Source organism: Anarrhichthys ocellatus, unplaced genomic scaffold, assembly GCF_004355925.1.
Source record: "Anarrhichthys ocellatus isolate YVR2014 unplaced genomic scaffold, GSC_Weel_1.0 scaffold85, whole genome shotgun sequence".
Taxonomy (NCBI): Eukaryota; Metazoa; Chordata; class Actinopteri; order Perciformes; family Anarhichadidae; genus Anarrhichthys; species Anarrhichthys ocellatus.
In genome coordinates, this window is record NW_022280115.1 from 274,146 (window position 1) to 296,573 (window position 22,428).

General features: G+C 41.4%; 2 protein-coding genes across 6 annotated transcripts in view; both read left to right on the top strand.

Annotated features, from left to right (window-relative positions):
- The first annotated feature begins 2,646 nt into the window (after positions 1 to 2,646).
- On the top strand, positions 2,647 to 12,573 carry LOC116398531 (phosducin-like). Of its 2 annotated transcripts, none has more exons than XM_031874895.1 (6): positions 2,647 to 2,887; positions 6,283 to 6,343; positions 6,588 to 6,724; positions 7,045 to 7,264; positions 7,419 to 7,531; positions 12,089 to 12,573. In XM_031874895.1, exons 2-6 carry the CDS (start codon positions 6,295 to 6,297, stop codon positions 12,275 to 12,277), a joined length of 708 nt encoding a protein of 235 aa, XP_031730755.1. In that variant the 5' UTR covers positions 2,647 to 2,887; positions 6,283 to 6,294; the 3' UTR covers positions 12,278 to 12,573. The 2 variants fall into 2 exon arrangements, with proteins under 2 accessions (XP_031730755.1, XP_031730754.1); XM_031874894.1 differs by lacking the exon at positions 2,647 to 2,887 and adding an exon at positions 3,594 to 3,630.
- A 3,436-nt stretch (positions 12,574 to 16,009) lies between these two features.
- LOC116398537 (kinesin-associated protein 3-like) overlaps positions 16,010 to 22,428 on the top strand; it is a 21,795-nt gene continuing 15,376 nt past the window's right edge. For 3 of the 4 annotated variants that reach the window (XM_031874911.1, XM_031874908.1, XM_031874909.1), the window contains exons 1-5: positions 16,010 to 16,194; positions 17,441 to 17,572; positions 18,077 to 18,234; positions 19,170 to 19,231; positions 19,907 to 20,048. In XM_031874911.1, coding sequence (XP_031730771.1) covers positions 16,166 to 16,194; positions 17,441 to 17,572; positions 18,077 to 18,234; positions 19,170 to 19,231; positions 19,907 to 20,048 — 523 coding nt within the window. In that variant the 5' untranslated portion in view covers positions 16,010 to 16,165. The remainder of the gene's footprint in view (positions 16,195 to 17,440; positions 17,573 to 18,076; positions 18,235 to 19,169; positions 19,232 to 19,906; positions 20,049 to 22,428) is intronic. The other variant, XM_031874910.1, reaches the window with a different exon arrangement.

Genomic DNA, 22,428 nt, shown 5'->3' on the forward strand with positions numbered 1-22,428 from the left:
CATCATCCCTCAGCCCCTTTCTCAGTTCTCCCCTGTGTCCCCTTTGGACACTTCACAACAGGAATGAGAAGCTCCACCTGTATCCTGGATCTCATCCCATCTAATCTTGTCAAGGACTGTCTCCCAGCCATCTCACCACTCATCACAGTCATCACTAACTCCTCCCTCAGCTCCGGTTCAGTCCCCGAAACAGTCAAACTGGCTGCTGTCACCCCCATCCTCAAAAAACCTGGACTTGACCCTGACACCATGAGCAATTTCCGGCCCATTTCCCATCTTCCTTTTCTGTCAAAAATACTGGAACGCGTTGTCGCTACACAACTCAAAGCCCACCTCATCTCCAACGATCTGTTCGAGCCATTTCAATCCGGTTTCCGCTCACAGCACAGCACTGAAACAGCCCTCCTCAAAGTCACCAACGACCTCCTCCTTTCCTCAGACGCTGGTCACCTCAATATTCTCATCCTCCTCAACCTCACTGCAGCTTTCGTCACCATCCACCACAACATCCTTCTCTCCCGCCTCGAATCCTCCCTCAATATTACCGGAACTGTTCTCTCCTGGCTTAAATCATATCTTACAAACAGACAACAGTTCATCAGTATCAACAACTGCACCTCCTCCACTGCCCCTCTGTCTCAAGGCGTCCCCCAGGGTTCGGTGCTTGGTCCTCTTCTGTTCATCCTCTACTTGCTCCCTCTTGGTAACATCATACGTCAACATGGTTAATAACCACTTAATAAACTTTGATCCACACCTTCATCACCTCCAGAATCGACTACTGCAAGAGTATTCTCTATGGCACATCATCCAAAATCCTAAATAAACTCCAGTATATCCAGAACTCTGCTGCTCGCCTGCTCACCAGCACCCGCTCCTGGGATCACATCACCCCTGTTCTCCAAAATCTCCACTGGCTCCCCATCCAACAATGAATCCAATACAAAGTCCTTCTCCTCACTCATAAAGCCCTCCACAATCAGGCACCCTCCTACCTCACCGACCTGCTCCACCACCACACTCCATCCCGTTGGCTCCGCTCCTCTGATGCCAACCTCCTGTCCCTTCCACTCAGGACCAAGCACCGGACATGGGGCGACAGAGCCTTCTCCATATCTGCCCCCTCCCTCTGGAACTCCCTCCCCAAACACATCCGAGACTGCACTGAGCTTTCCATATTCATATCACAAATCAAAACCCACCTAATCAGAACTGCTTTTAATGTGTGACCGATATTATGTTTTAAAATTTTTAGTGTATAGCTTTCTTTTATATGATGATTTTAATGTAAAGTGTCTTTGAGAATTATGAAAAGCGCTCAATAAATAAAATGTATTATTATTATTATTATTATTATGTATTTAATAAAACATCCATTGTGTGTCACCATAGCGTGTGTTAGAAACATGTACTCATTTTACCAGGACCTAGTTGTTGACATGTGTGGTCAGATAGGTTTATTTTTGGATTACTATATTTGTAAGGCTTATTGGTTTGTATTTGTTCAGGCATTGGCTGAGTCTAGTACACACACCTTTTTGCTCACCAGTAAGAAACATTTTATCGAAGAAAAATATTACCTAATGTATATTTTTATCTTTCATTCTTAATAGGTTTTAATGATGCTTCTTTGAGTCATATTTATTTTTCTAGCAACATATTAAACATGTGTTTCCCCTTGGCATTATTTGAAATGACTGCTGACAACAACATTGAAAATGTGTTTCTTTTTTTTCATTTGTGACAGAATCTGCAATTCGAGGTGCAACCAAGATCCAAGAAACAAAGATCAATTGCTGAGACTATAACAGTACAAGGTCCAGGATATTCCCATCGCTCTCAACCGATTGGCCCGAGGCAGGACACCGACACAAGTGATCATGATGCTGATAAAGTCTGACTCCTACTTTCAAATGACTGATCTGACCAGTGCACTTCCTAATGACTTCCCACAAACACAGACTCAGCACATATGTTAGGAAACTATTGCTGATGTTCCAGAAGTAGACAAGCAAGATATAGTTGTTTACTTTGTTAAAAGAGCCATGTTGGCATCCACAACAATAACATTTGTATATTATGTATATTATTATAAAAATGTATATAAAACCATAATATTCAAGTTGTGCACAACTTGTATCAAAACAGATGTGTAGTTTTGAAAGGTGCAGTGGAAGTCAACAAAGTCCTTTTGACTTGATTCCTGGGATTGTGCAGCAGTTTTTATAAACTTTTTTTGAAACTTTGCAATAGCTTTACTTGAAATGAGCGTGTCAGATGCTTTCATTGCGTTCGGGCCCTCCAGGGATACCTGGAGGAGGACGTGACTGGGAAGACAGGATTTTAGCTCACATTTCGTAGCCCATCCCGACCTCCACCCAGACCTAGAGAAGTGAGAGTGGTAAGAAAGTGGATGGACGGAAGCGACACCAACTGCCACTGTTCAATTTTAAATGTGTAGCGATCCACGTAATCATCATGTATACAAATTTGAGGAAGGTCACTGTGGAAATGGCTAATAGGATACCAAAATGTAAAACTGGCAACTGGATAGTTATATCCCCAGTACATAATCTCTTACTTGTGTCTACTCTGCCGTCATTAGTCGATAACACTGAGCCTGGTATCACACCTAATCATATTAGACAACATTATATTACAGTGACGATGGAGATGACTGTGAAGATAAAGCTTATTCCCTCATCTCTCTCTCCACCCTTTTCTAAACTTGTGTTCCCCTTCCTCCTGTCCATCTATATGTGGACACGCTACTCAGTGAAAGCCTCGATTGACAGAAGAAAACAAATAGAAACAACTGGCAAAGGTTGAATAAAAGAACAAGCTGTCAGAAACCGAGAGACACCGGTTCTCACTCACAGACGCAAAGGTAAGAATTTCTGGCTGTTTTAGTGACATACCATGCAGGTTATACCATGTCTATGTCTAATCATCTTCTGAGTTCTGAAGCTACAGGTTTAGTTTCTCCACACTAAAATGCAAGTGTTAGAGATTTGAGTTTTATTTTATACACAAATTCAAATTGTATTAAATGTGCATTTAGCAAGCAGCACAATATAGTGTTACATCCATTTGAATATGCTTACATAAGCATTGGTTTAGTCCAGGGATTCCCAAAGTGTGGTGCGCGCGAGCTGCCTCTAGGGGGTGCGCGAAAGGAAACATGTAATGGTGGCCTAATGGTGCAGTCCTGTCTCCTAAAAATTACGTTCCCCAAAACTAAAATGCATTCTCAATTACGTTTGACCATAAACGTATTTTCTCCCTGATTACGTTTGTGTTTGACGTATTACAAATACGTTTCTCGTCAACATATCTTTGCCATACTCTAGTCTTTATTATTTTTCTGTGATCTGCCTCGCCTCTACCCCCGCCACCCACAAGTTGTTGACCCGCGGCCTGTTTCGAGGGCTGACAGACCTGACGATGGGGTGCCTCACGGCGGGGGCGGCTGGAGACCTCGCGTCCGGCGCCAACAGGTGAGCGCCAGCCACTCGGAACCATAAAACCAAGTCCCGGATTTCACCCCGGGGACATTCTGGAGGTATTGTGGCCGGGTGATGTGCCTCGTTGCTGGGGAGGTATGAGCCGAGAGTCGCGGGTGTTATGGAGGTATATTTTATTTATTTTTATCCATCTAACCCTAACCATAACTTCCACTAGGTAGCCACGTCCCCACCCAAACCTAACCCTTAAGAGAGTCACGGTTACTCCCGGATTTTACACGCGGGCCTTTGTGGAGGTATTGTAGCCGCGTAATGTTCCTCGTTGCTCGGCCTGGATGAGCGCGTTTCTGCTGGAGACAGGCGGGGTGTTTTGGTGGTATCTCAGCCGACAACTCGGTGTTGTTCCCGTGCATGGATGAGCGCATTTCTGCCGGAGACAGGCGGCGTGTTGTGGTAGTATTCTGACCGCGTAATAGGGAGAAGGAGAGGCGGTGGTGGAGAGGGAAAAAAATGTTAGTGTTAAAATGTTGATTAGAAACGTATTTGTAATAAGTCAATGTTATAAGTCAAACACAATTTTTAGGAGACAGGGTTGCATGCATGCCTGGTGCAGTGAGGTTCTGGCTAACAGCTGTCTGAAGCCCTCTTATTTACGTCGCCACCTGAACACCAAGCATGCCAGTGCAAGTCAAAAGCCCCTTATATTTTTATATCGAAATTGGAGGAGTTACAAAACAGCCAAAAACAACTGCAGTCTCATTCATGTCTTGGGTCTACAAAAAACGCACTACGGGCTTCTGGTCACAGAATAGCAAGAAAGGGGCTACCTCACACAATCGCCGAAGACGTGTGCTTGCCAGCTGCCAAAGAGATGGTGGAATGTATGACTGGAGAGAGAGAAGCAAACAAGTTGGACATGATCCCGGTGTCCAACAACACTGTCGCACAGCATCCTGTGCGACATCCTGGCTACATTAATCGGTCGCGTGAAGAAGAGTGAGTTCTACTCTCTGCAAGTAGACGAGTCTACAGATGTGGCCAATCTGGCCAATCTTCTGGTGTACGTCTGTTACCTTTTCGAAGGCACGGTGCAGGAAGTTTATTTGTCTTTTTTGTGTTTTTTTATCTCGTAAACAAACGCTACGCGCGAGCAAACTGTTCTCTCATTGGTCCGATTTTTATTTTTATTTTTAGGCTCTGTTGCTTTTTTTTTTTTAAGGTGTGGGGGGGGGGGATTGGGGGTGCGTGGCCTAAAAAGTTTGGGAACCGCTGCTTTAGTCAAATCATTTGTTCATGCATATGCATATATTATGAAGTGTTTTGGTTTTCAAGTCATGTTATGCTATTTTTACAGCTGTGTTAAAGTCCACTGGCTGAACTGCATTTGAATTAATGCATTAATGAATTAATGAATTAATCAGCACAACGGCTTTCATGTGGCCTCTACCAGTGTATCCAGGGTAGATGTGCCCCATGAATGTATTCCTCGATACTCAGAGCATCAGTACACACTCGGCATCTAATCGCAACATCGTAACTGCTGTTGGTTTATTTGATATTTAAAGGAAGCGTTCATGTCACCTTTCGGTTACTTTGACAAAAAAAAGAAAAGAGAGGTCAAGTGTTTGACATTACAGAATTACATTTTACAATTCCTTGAATTCCAGCATAATCACTGATTAAAGGGATAGTTTGGATTATTTGAAGTGGGGTTATATTAGGTACTTATCCAGTCAGTGTATGGAGTAACAGACAGGAGTATCAGCACGGGAGCAAAGCAACGTGCTGCAGTGGACGAGGGCAGCAGCTAAACGTGTTCTAGACACCTAAATAAAAGATAAGATAATCCTTTATTAGTCCCACAGCAGGGAAATTAGCAGGATTACAGCAGCAAAGTAGATGCAACAAGAGACATCCGTTAATAACAAAACAAGTGTAATAAATGAGTTATCAAACAGTGAATATAATAAATAACTAAACCATAAAAACAACAAAAACTAAGATATGATATAATCAAACTGAGTTGTTGGGTTTACATTATTGCATATATGAAGTAGGAAATATGAAGTGTTGGTATTGCACAGTGGTGTACATTGATATTGATATTGCACATGAATGAATAAATGAATGGGTAATTTGCCAGTTATTTTGGTGTTTGACCCACCCTAATACTACCTGACCGCTGTCTACTGTGCATAAAACACTGACTATAAATGATTACTACATACAACCCAAAATCAAATAATCCTAACTATCCTTTATAGATTATTAAGTAATATTCTTTCCTTTTTTTCTCTAGAAATTGAGTCTCTCAGCAGAGATTCATCTTACATTTTTAGGATCGCAACAATAGAATAATACTTTATTTGGGTTACAAAAAGGTGAACAGAATGACAGGTTTAGCTAGCAGATAATCTCATATCACACACACACACATGCTATGGTGTCCTAGGCATGTGTACACGTCAGACTCCCGGTAATCTCAACGTAATCTGATTAGTAAACCTCAGCCCGGCTCACAGTAAGTGGTCGTGATAACAGTGTGTCCAACATTTACACATGGATGTGGCAAAGTGTTGGATACTGCTGTTATGTTCACACGAAGACAGCATTTTTTTTCACCCCAATAACAATGTGTATTCCTTGGTGTATTTTGCTGTCTGAATTAGTTCTTAGTCCAGCTCAACTTTTATTTTGCAAAGTTATACCAGGGACACATACATGATCCATAAATCATATATGCATCGATGCAGTTGAGCGAGAACAATGGATCAATATACAGTCAGGTTATGCAGTTTGTGTGTTCTCTGTATTGCAGACTGCTAGCAGGATGTCTGGCTCTACCCAGGAAGAGGAGGAGTTGCCTGCCAACCACACAGGTCAGAGGCACAAATCAGGAAGATGCAGTGGACATAAATTGCTTAAATCACTCTGCATAGTGTAAGCTCTGGGAAATCATCAGATGTACAAATCTGACTCAAAACCAATGAATTCTGTCTCTATAAAAAGTATTACTGAGGCATCACCTGACGTGCAGTTAATCGTGCGACTAATTTCAATGCAATTTCAACCGTACGTTGTATTTAAGTATGTCTTCGTGAAGTCTTTTCTTCGTATCTGCAGGTCCAAAAGGTGTAATTAATGACTGGAGAAGGTTTAAGTTGGACAGCGTGGATCAGACTGTCCCCCAAAGCAAGAGAGAGCTGCTCAGACAAATGTCCAATCCACGGGAGGACGACAAGGAGAGACTCAACAGAAAGGTGGACGGAAAGACTCACCGAACCTTACGCACATAAACACGCCATCAACCTGTTTTAGAGTTAATCAGAGGATGACAAGCGACTCGGCCACAATTGCACAGATATTTGCCAACAAAAAGAAAAAGATATGTACAGAGGAACAGAATAAAAATCTGGGACATGCACGCACTTACAGGAAGATAGACACGATCAAATAAAAACATACAGTACACACAACAACAATCTACTGTATGTCGCGTTGGACACAAACGTCTGCCAAGAGAATACATTGAAAGTTAACAAAAAAGCAAAGAAGTAACATGTTTTTCCTCCACCTCCAGATGAGCGTTCAGGAGTACAAAATGATCCAAGAAGAGGACGAACGCGGCCTGAAGCGCTACAGAAAACATTGCATGCAGGAAATGCACGAGCACCTGAGCTGCGGCCCCACGTTTGAAGAAGTGTACGAGCTTGAAACCGGAGACGCCTTCCTGGAAGTCATAGAGAAGGAACACCGGCTGACCCTAGTGGTAGTCCACATCTACCAGCACGGTGTCAAAGGTTTCTTTGTTTAAGTCTTAGCTCATTGACTCACGATACCACTCCTATACAGAATAGTCTCATTGCTTCAACCCAAACTCCAGAAATGTCCAGTGAGATGGTTCACTACAGTGCTATCGGCTAATCGTTGTGCTTGTTCCGTTTGTCCTGTCAGGCTGTGAACATCTGAACTCCTGTCTGGATTGTCTGGCTTCAGAGTACTCAAGCATTAAATTCTGTCGTATTGATGCCTTGGCAACAGGCGCTGCTGAGCGCTTCTCGCCTGAGGTTAGTAAACCAAGAGCAAAGAAAATGATGACGTAATCTTAGTAACAGTGGTGGGCCGTGTGTTTCATACCTGGGCCTTCAGTGCTGTCCTACTACAGTTGAACCATCTTCTAATAACCTCATTATGACGCCACAGCTACGGGTTATACTTGTTTGTGTAAAAGCCACATATTCACATAACACTGCAACATTTGAAGAGTGAAATAAAATGTTACATGAAGTTCAACACAACCTTCACTACCCAAAGAGCCATTTTGCCCTATTTTTCACCAAATAAAATTTGTCTGGAGCCGCAAAAGCTATTTGACATCACAGCTTATAAAATTTCATATATAGTTATATTATATATACAAAACTATAGTTTGTTGTATTTATGAAATTATAGAACAAGAATAAAGACAATTCTTGACATTTTATTGCTATTTTACCTGTGTGCTTGTTCTGGAAGTGTCTTTCAACATTACATTTCTTGTTGTTTGCTAATGTCTCGCCACATTTCAAGCATACAGGTAAACCAGCATCATTGGCAGTAAAAGTAAATGAATACACAGAATTAAACTCTATTTTCCTCCATGATTTTTCTTTTTTTGGATTTATCCATTGATAGTGTAGCCGAGCGTTAATGTTGCGCCTATAATTTATGATAATAATAAAAAAATAAACACGGGGCTCCGTAATCTGCGGCAAAACGGCAGCAACTTTATTCACTTCTCCCACACTTCACCAGAACCTCTTTTTCACTTTCCGTCTCATCCTCCAGAATTAAAGCACCAAACACATACACAGGAACACTGCTTCCTAGAGATCTCTTAACATGCTCAACACAATAGTTTACAATAGTTTACCGAGGGCGGATGTCTGCAAATCATAATTAGCCACCTGCAGGGAAAGGCGCTTGACAGTGACGTAATAGGATGTGACACACATTTTAGTTGACAAACTATTAAAACATTTTTTATTTTGGCGGCGTGTCCAGCGGGTTACCAGCCATACGGAAGGAATGGACGTCTGAAGTCACGGTTAGCGGCTTTGAGGAGGATGGACACAAAACGGAGGACTTTCCTTTTCTTATTAATGCTTATTTTGTTCTACACAACTATTGTGAAGTCCACACACATAAACTATAAAGGAACTAAACATTGATTGCTCTCCAGTAGGACAGAGACTTCAGTCACCAGCAGAGCTACGAGTGAGAGACGTGTGTTGACCTCATTTATTGATCCATAATCTAGTAAACTTTTATTTGTAAGTGTTCATTTTAAAGTAAATGTAATGTGAGAGAGAGAGAGCAAAACCCGCAGCTTTGTAACTAAGTCTGAAAAATAAAACTTCTAAAACTTTACAGGAAATTAGTCTGTTTGAGTTTACAGAGGAATATTTTACAGGAAGCTCTTAAGTCATTCTTAAAGACTACTTTATATGAAGGCAAATCACTGTCAAAATCCGAGAACGCAAATGAGATCCATGCGCGTGCGAAAATCAAACAGCCGCGCACGTATTTTACTTTGACGAGCGCTTTTACATCACTCTACGAGCAAAATTCCGTCTCGCGCGAGCAAAAGTCGCTCGCGAAGCTTAAACCTGCTGGCTCGCGAGTCTTTTTCCTGCTCGCTCGCGAGTAGTTTTTCTTTTTGACAGTAAGTGGGCGGGCCCAGTCTCCATTGTATCTCTACATCTAATTGGTTACAATCCTCGTCTTGGGATAAACCGGATATCACTCTGACGCAGACGCTAGGTCTGATAGAGGTGGTTTTCAATCCGCCACTAACTACTCCACTACATCTCAGAATGTTCTACATTTGTCCGATAGGTTTTGTAAACTTTTCAGACTGTAGAGGCTGATGAAATACAAATTATGTTAATAGCGTTGTTAAATACAATAATTAAAAATGTGTTAAAGTCAAGTTGCTCAGATTAGTTTAAATTCACTCCATCATTCTATTACAGACGATGTGTGTTTGATCATCAAACCTCTTGTGACAAACAGCTCAAAGAAACTCTTTGATCTTAATTGATTAAAACATGATGTGATCATATTTAATCATACTGTTGTGTTTACAGAAGAGATATAATATAGTTGTATATAATATGAGCAACAATTTGGACCTGCTCAAAGATCTGGAGCCAAGATTAGGGACCACTGTTTGTATATTAACTGTTAAATCACTGACAAGTAATTAGTAGATGAAAAAGTATTCAGATCCTCACTGCAGTAAACGTACTAATAGCATACTGATGAAACAATAACCCACTACGAGTAAAATACCTGCATTCAAAACCTTAGTCAACGTTATTATCAGCAAAATGTACTTTAAGTGCAGAAAGTAAAAGTACCCGTGCAGTAAAATGTACATTATTTGCCCCTGACCTGTAATCTGAAAATCTCCCCCTAGCGTGATATCCGGTCTATCCCAAGACGAGGATTGTAACCAATTAGATGTAGAGATACAATGGAGACTGGGTCCGCCCACTTACTGTCAAAAAGAAAAACTACTCGCGAGCGAGCAGGTTTAAGCTTCGCGAGCAACTTTTGCTCGCACAAGAGTGAATTCTGCTCGCACAAGAGTGAATTCTGCTCGCGCGAGACTGAATTTTGCTCGCGGAGTGATGTAAAAGCGCTCATCAAAGTAAAATACGTGCTCGGCTGTTTGATTTTCGCACGCGCATGGATCTCATTTGCGCTCTCGGATTTTGACAGTGATTTGCCTTCATAACTGTATTACTCTTTCGTATTTTTTTAACCAAGCAACCAATCTACTTCCTGTTTACACCGGCACCATCATGCCCAATGTACGTGAATAGTCACGTGATATTCGTTTTCAGGTGTTTTATTCTGGACGGAGATAATTTCGAAAACAATGCTGAAACGCCGTGTGGACGGAGATCGTTTTTGTTTGTTAAAACTCCATTTTAACACGAAAACGTAGTAGTGTGGATGTAGACTCAGGGAGCCGCAACAGAGGGGCTGAAGAGCCGCATGTGGCTCCGGAGCCGCGGGTTGCCGACCACTGACCAAGACGCTCGGTCGCAAATAAAACGTATTCCCAGCCATAAAATGTGCAACACTTCTCCGACGCTGTCAACCAGGAATACCGTTCGTACAAATTCTTTTCCTGGCTGGGTCAGGGCTGCTAGCTGTGGGGTTGGCCGACCTTTTCTTACGATGTCCAGTTTTTCTGGAAATGTCCTTCTCCAGAAAGGCGTTGCCAGTAACTCCGCCATGTAGCCATCAAATATATTTTATATTTAAGACCCTTTTGCAGGATTCTAGGGGAGAGTCAACCAGTAAAAAGTTAACACTTTGTTTCACTAAGTTATTGTTAATTATCTAGCTGCCTGCACCCAATAAAATCTGCCACTAACAGCTGACATTTCAGTCTAAAATTTAAAAAGCCTGCTTCTGTCTTCTTCCTTGTGAAGTTAAGGATAGGGCCCAATGATTTCCACAATCCCCAAAAAAAGGCCGGAATTGCGGAAATTGATAATGAAATAGAATCCGTTGTAAATATTGTGGAATTTGCCAAAATGCAATTTATGAAAACCAAGATTTTCCCGACCGTTTAAGTGTTTTTTTCACAGCACTTGACCCAAATGGACAAAAAAACCTGTATTCTGCTATGTTTCATCAGAGAGTAATGTCGAAGAGGCACTCTTAGACGGCCAGCATAGTTCACACGACATGACTTTAGTCTGGATTTTTTCACTCAACGATTTTTTGGAGCTTCCCAACAAAAGCCCCAGATCAGAGGGAAACCGGCGATTGCTCGGCACTTGCTGTTCAAAGATGGGAGCCGAGATGCTCAAGCTGAGAACAGAAGACACGTGTTAAGCGGAAACTTTGGGGAGGGGTCGTCTGTTAGTCTCCAAAAAAACTGGGGGAAATTGACGCTAACATCTAAATTCAGGACTTTATTTTACAAAAGGACGGGATGTTTCTATTTATGTTTTGAAGCACTTTCTTTTCTCAAATATAATCGGGCAATGTTCTGTTTCATCAAATTCATTCATATTCATTCGTTTTTAATATTTTGTTATGAATTGTTGAAATTGTATTCATCCACCACATGATAAGACACCTTTTCTGATGACAAAATGTGCTTCAATCGTGGAACAAATCATAACTGAAAACAAAGAATTTGGGGAAATAATAATAATTTTAAAAAAAGATTTCATAGGCACCTAATAAAGGACCCATTGTTTCAGGAGATTACAATGATTATCAAGTGTTGCATCTCACACTGTTATCATTGTAAACTAAGTAATGCTGGAATGGAAAGATTTGCAGACATAGACAGCAAGAACTAATTAACTGACTTTTCAGTTTCACTTAGAGGTTGTAAAAACAAAATAACAAATTGTTGATTCAGCATTTGTAATGGTATAACTGAAACCGGACTAGCATTGAATTAAACACCTTGCTATTAAATAAAAAACATGAAATATGATTGTGATGAGATGCTGACTACTGACTATATTAAAACCAGTCTCACTGTCCCTATTAACTGAACTCAGAGACAGCCTGCAGCTACTTTTATGTTCCTGTTCATCTCCCTCCAGGTTCTTCCTGCTCTGCTGGTCTACAAAGCTGGTGAGTTACTGGGTAATTTCCTGGCTGTTACCAAACACTTCAATGAAGACTTCTTCGCAACGGATGTGGAGGGTTTTCTCAACGAATATGGCCTGCTATCCGAGAAGGAGTTCACAGCATGTGCTGATGATGAGGCCGAGGGAGGGGACGTGGAATAGTGAGAGGGGAAGGAGAAAATGATGATCGTTAAGAGAAGGGGGAGAAATGGTTTACATGTGGAGGAGAGTGGATGAAGGCAGAGGAAGAGGAAACAGGAAGAAGCAGTGTAAGAGTTAAGAAAGTCTTTACATTGCATGTGTAGATAAACACACAATAGTAAACATTCGCCAGCACACACAGGATGCTGAGTGCATATAGAAGCAGTTAGGTGCAAACAATTTGGTGTGAGGAAGTCTGCAGAAATACTGCTTTGCAGTCATATCACAGCTCTCCAATAAAAGCTGATATCACCAAAGTGCTGTCTGTGTCTGTCTGTGTTACATTGTACATTGGACTGATCTCTCTGGCAGTATTTCTGTGGCAATATATTACACTATATTTATGTGGGCGCAATATGGGCCATACATTGTAAAAAAATGTCTACATTTTACAGTGAAAAACTGTCAAATCACTACAGTAAGAGACCGTTAATTCCAAATAGGTTAAATTCAGTTTCTATGACAGTGAAACACCGTAAATATATACAGTACTGTGCAAAAGTTTTAGGCAGTTGTGAAAAAATGCTGTAAACTAAGAATGCTTTTGAAAAATATGAATAATAATTGTTTTTATCAATTTACAAAATGCAAAGTGAGCGAACAAAAGAAAAATCAAATCAATATTTGGTGTTACTACCCTTTGCCTTCAAACCAGCATCAATTCCTATAGGTACACTTGCACAAAGTCAGGGATTTTGTAGGATTATAGTCAGGTGTATGATCAACCAATTATACCAAACAGGTGCTAATGATCATCAATTTCACATGTAGGTTGAAACACAGTCAGTAACTGAAACAGAAACAGCTGTGTAGGAGGCTTAAAACTGGGTGAGGAACAGCCAATCTCTGCTACCAAGGTGAGGTTGTGGAAGACGGTTTCATGTCACAGGTCATACACCATGGCAAGACTGAGCACAGCAACAAGACACAAGGAAGTTATACTGCATCAGCAAGGTCTCAGACAAAGATTTCAAAGCAGACTGGGGTTTCAAGATGTGCTGTTCAAGCTCTTTTGAAGAAGCACAAAGAAACGGGCAACGTTGAGGATCGTAGACGCAGTGGTCGGCCAAGGAAAGTTAGTGCAGCATATGAAAAATACATCAAGCTTATTTCCCTTCGAAATCAGGAGATGTCCAGCAGTGCCATCAGCTCAGAACTGGCAGAAACCAGTGGGACCCAGGTACACCCATCTACTGTCCGGAGAAGTCTGGCCAGAAGTGGTTTTCGTGGAAGAGTTGCAGCCAAAAAGCCATACCTCCGACATGGAAACAAGGCCAAGCGACTTAACTATGCACGAAAACATAGGAACCGGGGTGCAGAAAAATGGCAGCAGGTGCTCTGGACTGATGAGTCAAAATTTGAAATATTTCGCTGTAGAAAAGGGCAGTTTGTTCACCAAAGGGCTGGAGAGTGGTACAATAATGAGTGTCTGCAGGCAACAGTGAAGCATGGTGGAGGTTCCTTGCAAGTTTGGTGCTGCATTTCTCCAAATGGAGTTGGAGATTTGGTGAGGATTAATGGTGTCCTCAATGCTGAGAAATACAGGCAGATACTTATCCATTATGCAATACCATCAGGGAGGCGTATGATTGGCACCAAATTTATTCTGCAGCAGGACAACAACCCCAAACATACAGCCAATGTCATTAAGAACTATCTTTAGCGTAAAGAAGAACAAGAAGTCCTGAAAGTGTAGCTGCAGGGCAGTGTATGAAATCCTTTCCAGCACCGATGTCAAAAACAGAACAGAAAACAAGCCGCGCCGTCTGGCAACGACCACAGGCCAGCAGATGCCAACAGTTCAAAAACCAATAGTTATCACAGAACAAGGACTCCAGTAGAGCAGGTAAGCTCTCAGTTTGACCAAATGTCCACAGTATTCATATTGTATTCCCACACGGGAGGTAGGCTAGGCTCTCAAATTAATCCCGACCGTATTCCAACTCAGGGAAGTAGGCAAAAAGTCTGTCGTAATCCAACTCAGGGAGCAATCACAATACGTAAAGAAAACTAAAACAGCATTCATCCCAAGGGGGGAATTTGTTTGTAGCAGCAGCAAACAAAATTACAGAGTAAACATAAAAATGAGTGCTGGGCAACGATTACAATCGCATTGTTATGCACAAAGTTCAATGATTAATTCAAAAGTAGTGTATTGCGCACTTTTATTTTAAAAGTACTGCTATATGAACAAAAGTGCAATAACATTTGGTTTGCAAACACTTTAAACAAATAAGGTTATTTTTAACAGCAGTATTCTCTTTTTTAACAGCAGTTAATATACAGTTATAATGATTCTGATCATAGATATTCAGCCGGTGTTCACAACTGTATCTTCATGTGTGTAATAGATGCAATTTAAAATATACACCTTGAAAACTGCAAACCTATCTACTTCATGTTTTTTTCCTTTTTTTAATGTTTGTTAAATTCGGCAGCAGCAGCAGGAAGAGAAGGAACAGCTGTTCACCGCTCGCTGCCCGGTTCTTGTGTTAAAAATGTCTGCTTAATAAAAAATTAAAAACTGCATTTATGTGCGATAATATAATTGTCGGCGTTAATTAATGAATGCGTTAACTTGCCCAGCACTAATAAAACTATTAAGTATGAAAGATGCTCAATATATACAATACAATAAAATAACAGAGCAGAATATAATACATTTAAAGAAAATAAAAAATGCACAGTATAAAATAGAATGGTATTAAATTAACTAACTAGGTAAAAAAAAAAAACAGTAGTGCAAGGATCACCAACAGCAAACAACAACAGTGTAGCGGTGTTGTAGTCAATTGAAGGATGATCTGGCCAGAGGTGATTTGTTATAAAGTCTTGTGCAGTGGGCAGGAATGTTCTCCTGAATCTGTCCTTGTGACAGCGGAGTCTGTTGGAGAAAGTGCTCCGCTGTCCCTGCAGTAGGTGGTGGAGAGGGTGATAATAGTTATGGATAATAGTTTCTTCAGTGTCCTCCTCTCCACCACCTCTTCCAGATAGTCTTGTTTGCAGCCAATGATGGAGCCGGCCTTCTTAACCAGTTTGTTAAGTCTGTTGGTGTCTCCGGCTCCAATGTTGTTCCCCAGCAGACTACGGAGAAGTACAGTGCACTGGCCACAACAGACTGGTAGAACATCTCCAACATCTTGCTGCACACGTTGAAGGATCGAAGTTTCCTCAAGAAAAAGAGTCGACTGGTCCCCTTCTTGTACACAGCGTTGATGTTGGTCTTCCACTTCAGTCTGTTGTCGATGGAGACACCCAGGTACTTGTACTCCTCCACCATGTCCACATCCTCTCCCAGAACTTTCCAATTTTGTTTTTTCAACACAAGTCTTCTGTTTTCATAAATAATGAAATTCCATCCGAGAGCAATACAACCAGGGCCATTATATGGTTCATGTGTGATGAGTTAACGAGGTGAAACGACTTGAAATCCTGAAAGTTAAATGTGAAAGAAAATGATTCAACCTAGTGGTTTCGATATTGCATTAATTTCCCCAAGTTTAGCCTTACAGGCAGCTGCTGCCACACATCCTGCTCTGCAATGCGAACGGTGTTCATTTGTAGATGCACAAGTGTTGTGGTAAAGCGTGGTTCACATTAAGGTTATTACCTAATGCCAACTGTTTTACCAGAGGCAGTATTTGTACGCTGCACGAATATAAACGCTGCCTGATAGTCTCTACTTTGGTAATATTAAACCAGGGCGGAACCCCATGTTTGTAGTCCACTCCTGCTGTTTTGACAGTGGTGCTAGCGATTAGCACGCGGATTTCTATGATCGTGATTTGAAGGGTCCGTTAAATGTAACATTAAATTCATTCAAAATCTGAAAGATTACATTTGGAGAAGATGCAGGATGACGCGCGCTACCTCAAACGGTGAGAGCAAACAAAGCTAACATGATTGTTTTTTCAAGATGTTTTTGGTAAACGGTATATGTTGTTGTCGTTAACGATGACTAACCTTACTACAATACCACTCGTATGTTAATATAATTAAGATATGGCAGCACAGTGTGTCAGCTCTAATTCTAGACGTTTAATAAGCACTCAGGTTAGATGAGACTAAGGAGTGTTTGGTAAGTATTTAGCCTTGATGGCTGCGGTTCTATGGCATGGAGAGAAGCCTCACCAATTGTCAAACTTTGGGCAGTATCATATTTACTTGCTCGCTGGGTAAAGCTAGTATCAAGTGTACGATGTCTTAAGGACATTTTTAAAGCACTATGACACATCAATGAATTCGGCATGTTATGTAATCCACAGATAAAATACATACGTGAAAAAATCTTGCATGTCTCTCCCAAACCAACCCTTGGAGGATAGCGGTAGCTCATAGCTAGCGTAGTGTATCTGTGTGTATCAGTACAAGGAACTACGAGGGGAATTTCAACAATACCGAATCGACCACAAGACTTCAAAAATCATAAGGAACGTATTTCATTTGCCTACTGACCTATATTTTCGTCGGTAACTACAACGCCATTAAAGCGACAGATTGTGAAACGGGGTTTGGCATTACATCCCCTCAATGAAGGGGGCTGGGATACCTGGGTGACAGCTAGCAAGCTAACGTGAAACGGTGACCGATCAAATGCCTTGCTAATTAGCTGTCTAATGTTGAATTGGGTCAATGTCTAAGAGTTAACACGTGTGTGCTGAGCTAATCTTTCTTATAATCCAGCCCTTTATGGAAACATGTTAATAAGCAGCCAGACAGCGTATGTCGCTGTCTGGGCGTGTCTTCCCATCGGTATTGTTTGGGTGGATGGTTAAAACTTAATGACGTTATCTCCATTTAACTTGTGTATTTTTCTTATTATTATTTGCTTTATGAGCCTTTAAAAGTCAGTCATCAACATTCAGTGAAAGATGTATGATATAAACCTCCGTTCTGGGGCAACGTTACGTTCCAAATGTGGAAAAAGGAGACACATTTGTTGGCTGAGGTCATGCTGAATGACCCCACTGATTTATTGTAGAATTCACTGATTTGAGACTTAAGTCCAATGCGAGGGTTATGAAATATGTATTTAAAATTAGTTAACTGGAGTCTTAGACAGTTACGGGAAAACATCAGTTTGAGGTCTTGTTTACTTATCTGTCTGTACATTATCACCCAAAGCAAAGTGACTGCTGGCAGTCTGGATGTCCATCCCACAGAGAAGGCCCTTGTGGTCCACTATGAAGTGGAGGCGTCCATACTGGGAGAGGGTGGAGGCCATATGCTGGGCGAACGAAAGGAGGGACAAAAAATGTGAGTGTACTTTATGAGAATTTTAAGAACTCCAATGATTTGTTTTTTTTTCTCCATCACTTCTTCTTTCTTTAATTTAATTCTGATGGAATGATACAAGTTTGTCATTGAACTTTTTTCATGATTACCATTTTTTTTCTATTTGTATTATCTTCCTTCTTTTGCCATCCACTCCAGATTCCATCGTTCTCTACCTCTTTTAATTCATATTTATTTTTTCTCATTGGAACTGACTTAGGGAAGGTTTTATACAGGCAGGTTCTTGAAATCACCATTGGGTTACTCTTACGTCTCTAGGAGTAGCTTGCCATATAATTGTCATTTGCTTGGTATGCTTAAATGGTATGAACTAATTTTTCTTTGCAATGAAGGTTACTAAGTTTTGAATTTCACATCTTTCCTGCATTCTTCTGTTGAAAGCTTTAAGATAAATACATAAATGAAGTTCGACCAGTGTCAGATCAACCTTTTATTGATCTGTGACCATGCTCTTTTTCCCTTCAGTATCCGAGTGAAAAGTCTTTCTCCGAGCACAGATGTGGGAGCCTTGGCCAAGAAAGTGGTGGAGGAGTGTAAACTCATCCCTCCTTCACGTTTGCCCCAGGTGGAGCAGCTCCTCTACTACTTGCAGAACAGGAAGTCGTCACCCGTCGAGGGCAAAAGTCAGTCATGTCACCATTTTTACCCCCTTGCTGTAGAGTCTAAAGCGCCTGTGGAACGAGGCTGTGTGCGTAATCGATCATGTATGATTAATGTAAATGCGCTCTCTCTCTTTCTCTCAAAGACAGTAGCTTACATGTAACTATCACAACAATAAATATGAATTTCCCCTTCCCTCTCACAGACCAACAGCTAACCAGCTAGCTAGCCCTACCACATCTACCGGCATCAAAACTGAAAGGAAGTTGTAAAGTAGTAAAGCCCGCCCCTTGCTCGATTTGATTTGTTGCCTGGGCCACTTGTAACATTGATGAGCGGTGCGACTCCGTGCCTTGCACTGAAAAGTTAAGATTATAAGATATGAACTTTTACCAGCATCTAAAAAACGCTCTAAAAGTGCAAAATGCTGTGAAAGAGAGGAGCACAGGTCAGGCTCACCATACCGCAGAAAAAATGTTTTGCTGACAACGTGCCTCCGGCAACGCACTTCTGGCAAACTTTCACACGTAAAGCTTTACTTGGAGGCTGAAAAACGTTGTTCAATTGATTTGAATTCTTTTATACGTAACTTGAATTACAATCAGCTGATTCCTCATCGAATGCTACTCTTTCTATGGCCGACAAATCACATCACAGTGTGGGTGTAAACATTGCTCAACGCCAACTTTTCCAATGTAAAGTAGATCATTTCATTAGTCTGTAAACATTCCAAAACCACTAAACATGTAAGGGCCGAGGAATGGCAGATTTGAGGAGTGTTACATCAGTGTTTACCAGTACATTAATCAGCCATGTAGATCTTGTTACGTGTACATAGTTGAATACATGATGAGAAGATTGTACAGTGTTTATTGATGCAGTGAGAACATTTTCCCACTGGTTAATATATTCTGTAATGTTTCTATAATGTTGTCTGTCTGTGTTTTTGTGTCACCAGCGGAGAAGAAAGAGAAAAGAACAGTGAAACCTAGAGAGCTGACACCGTTTGAAGGAATGGAGGTAACAAAGGAAAGCACTGACTGACTCTGCCTGTTTGTTCATGTGTCTTGTTGCTTCACAGCCGTTACAGTTTGATCTCGGTTCTCAGACAGCACTTTGTAAATTTAATTCTGTATTTTTCATGATCGTTGTTCTTCTCTCTAATCTGATTTGAGGCCTCTGTGTCTTACAATAATCTATGACTCAACATTTATTTATTTAATTCTATTGAATCTAACTTACAACATGGCTGAAAGAAAAAACCTCAATCAAATCTCATGTTTATTGTTCACTGGAAAAGAGTGCTGCAGGAATGAGTCCTAAAACCCAGAAATGACTCGGCATTGTTGCCTTTCTGGTTCCCTCGTATAGGAGTCAATGGGTGGTCAGACGCCTGATCTGTGCTTAAGACGAGACTTTATTGTTTTGTTCTTACTTCAGGCTTCAAAAGTCATTAATTGTGAAGATTATCTTGCTGAACAAAACATGGAAGTATCATAAATGTTTGTTTGCCACAGAGCTTATTTTTTGCACAAATCCAAAATCCATTGGAAAAATCCCGTTGTCTTTTTGTGGAGGGAACCAGTGTGACGCTAACTTCCAGGGTTTTCCTACAAAAACACGTCACTCCTCCAGCACTCTATTGGGCCATGCCTTGTTATAAGACAATGACAGTATTTGTGATTGTCTGTGTAGTTAGATGAGGAAGCCAGTGTCACCAGAGTGGATGAGTACATTGAACTGCTGTATGAAGGCATCCCAGAGAAGATCAGAGGCTCCGCTCTCATTCTGCAGCTCGCCCGCAACCCTGACAACCTGGAGGAGCTGCTACACAACGGTATTCCATCAGTCCACCGGCTTAGTTTGGTGGCATGTTTAGCGAAGTAGCTGTAACCTACTATTACATCAGTGGCGGGCCGTGCATTTTATACCTGGGCCTTCTGTGCTGTCCTACTGAGCTACGGTTATTTGTTGGTGTAATAATACACGTATTCGTATTAAACGACATTTTCCATGGACTGCGCTCACGTAACAGACAACGGGATCTGTGACCTTTGAACCCGGAACAATAACAAAAAACCGAAATAACCCCGTGATGACGGGATGCTTCGTCATTAACGGACAAGTCAGAACCAATGTAACTAACACAATAGGCTCGTTCGAGTTGAACTGCGCCTCGCCGGAAAGCAGATGAGAGCAGGCGGACGTAGAAAGGGGCGTTGACAGAAAACTGCGTTCAAGTCGGACCGTTTTCAGCCGCCTGCTTCTTCTTTTGCTTTTGCTTTTTATGGCGGTTGGCAAACAGCTTTCGGGTGCATTACCGCCTCCCACTAATCCGGAGTGTGGACTAAGGACTCTAATACGACAACCAAACGAAAATAAATACATATATACACACATATACATATGTGTGTAAATAAATAAAGATATCAGCGCAAGTCCCATCATGCACTGGGGTCATGCAGTCTGTGGAGAGCAATTCTGCATCGCCTGGCTCTAAAATCTGCGGTCGCCTCGCTCACGTGAGATCATCGTTACGCACGTTTTCATAACGTCAGAGCAAGTCGGACGCAAATCTACCCAGCATGCATTGTGCACCGATCGCCGGTGATCGATTCTGCGCACGCCTGGCTTATGTCGAACGAGCCTAATGACCAGTCACGTAAAATTGTCAAGCATGACAAATCAATCCCCAGGCCAGCGAACGAAAAACTGGCCAGCGAAATAAGCACCGGTCGGCGGAATAAACACCGGGCGACGTTTCTGAAACACCGGTCGGCGTCAACGAAACACCGGGGCGCGAAATAAACACCGGTCGGCGTCAACGTAACACCGGCCGGCGAAATAGCACCGGCCGACGTTAACGGAACACCGGGCTGAATCTCTCCTTAAAACAAGCTGTGCTGGAACCAGAGCAACAGAGGAAGACAGGAGCTGTGCAATGAGAAAATAGATAAAGGGAAAAAATTATTAAATTATAAAATAGCTATAACTTTGTGATTCTGTTTAGGCCAGCAGAGAAGACTTAGCTGGCCCTGACGGCCCGCCACTGGTTTACATGCAGTACTTGTTTTACTGAATAGGTAAAGATGTGCATCATTTTGCCCTCATTAAGACAATCAAAGGGTGTGTTTGTGATCTGTCCTCTCCTGTACCTTTTGTTGGTGAAGGTTGGCTTTGTACCTATCATTTCTATATTACTGCACATGACTACTTTTTTTTATTTAGAAAGTGCATTCAAAATCAGACTACAACAGTCTATGATATCTGTTAAATAGCAGTATGTGTGTGAGCCTCCTCAGTACATGAACTAAACATGAATCCTTCTGCAGTGTATCACAAGACTGTTGTAATCTATACAGCAGCTCTATGACAGCACACTGAATGCCTATGGAGTTTTACACTGCAGGCATTAGCCTAGCGGCTAGCAGACTTTAGTTAGTTACTTTTCTCATAGCTCTTCCACACTGACTTGGTTTAAGTCAGTGCATCTGCTGACAGAACACCTCCCCGGTTGAATTTCAGCCTGCATGCTCATTTCTTTCAGCCCAGAAGCAGAGCAGCTAATATTGGTAGCGAGAGCGATACGTTAGTGGACTGACTTGTCCACTAGACTCGCACTGAGCTGAAATGAAACCAAACTCCAGATATTCTGTCACTCCATTGATGTAGAGTTGCTGACCTCCACATCGTGATGCGTCTTAGTGTCATGACATTTCCACACCTCTTATTGCTATGTTGTTAACAGTAAATTATTTGTACTTGCACTATCTTATAATTAAGATTCCATAATCCAAACATTGTTGCAGAAAATAAGTTTTCATCTAGTGCAGCATTCATTTAAAGGGACAGGGCCGGGGAGATTCACAACATAAAGAACGGCTGCGCCCAATCAAATTTTATATAATACAATATATATATACAACTGTTTTCATTTTAGGGATAGTAATGATGCAACACATTTCTTCCATCATTAATCACTTATTTTGTACTTTGATGTGTTTACTAAGGAGCTGGCTGTAATGCACATCAATATGGCCATAAATAATAAAAACATCAGCAAAAAGGTCAACAAAAAAATCTTAAGAGTAAAAACTTCTGGTGAAGTAAAAAATCTACTGTTATAAGTCTCTGTAACGGGCAACAACTGTGTGTGTGTGTGTGTGTGTGGTGTGTGTGTGTGTGTGTGTGTGTGTGTGTGTGTGTGTGTGTGTGTG

Coding starts and splice junctions, on each gene's coding strand:
- LOC116398531 (XM_031874894.1), top strand. Junction 6,344..6,587: donor GTTGCCTGCCAACCACACAG/GTCAGAGGCACA, acceptor TCGTATCTGCAG/GTCCAAAAGGTGTAATTAAT. Junction 6,725..7,044: donor AGGAGAGACTCAACAGAAAG/GTGGACGGAAAG, acceptor CTCCACCTCCAG/ATGAGCGTTCAGGAGTACAA.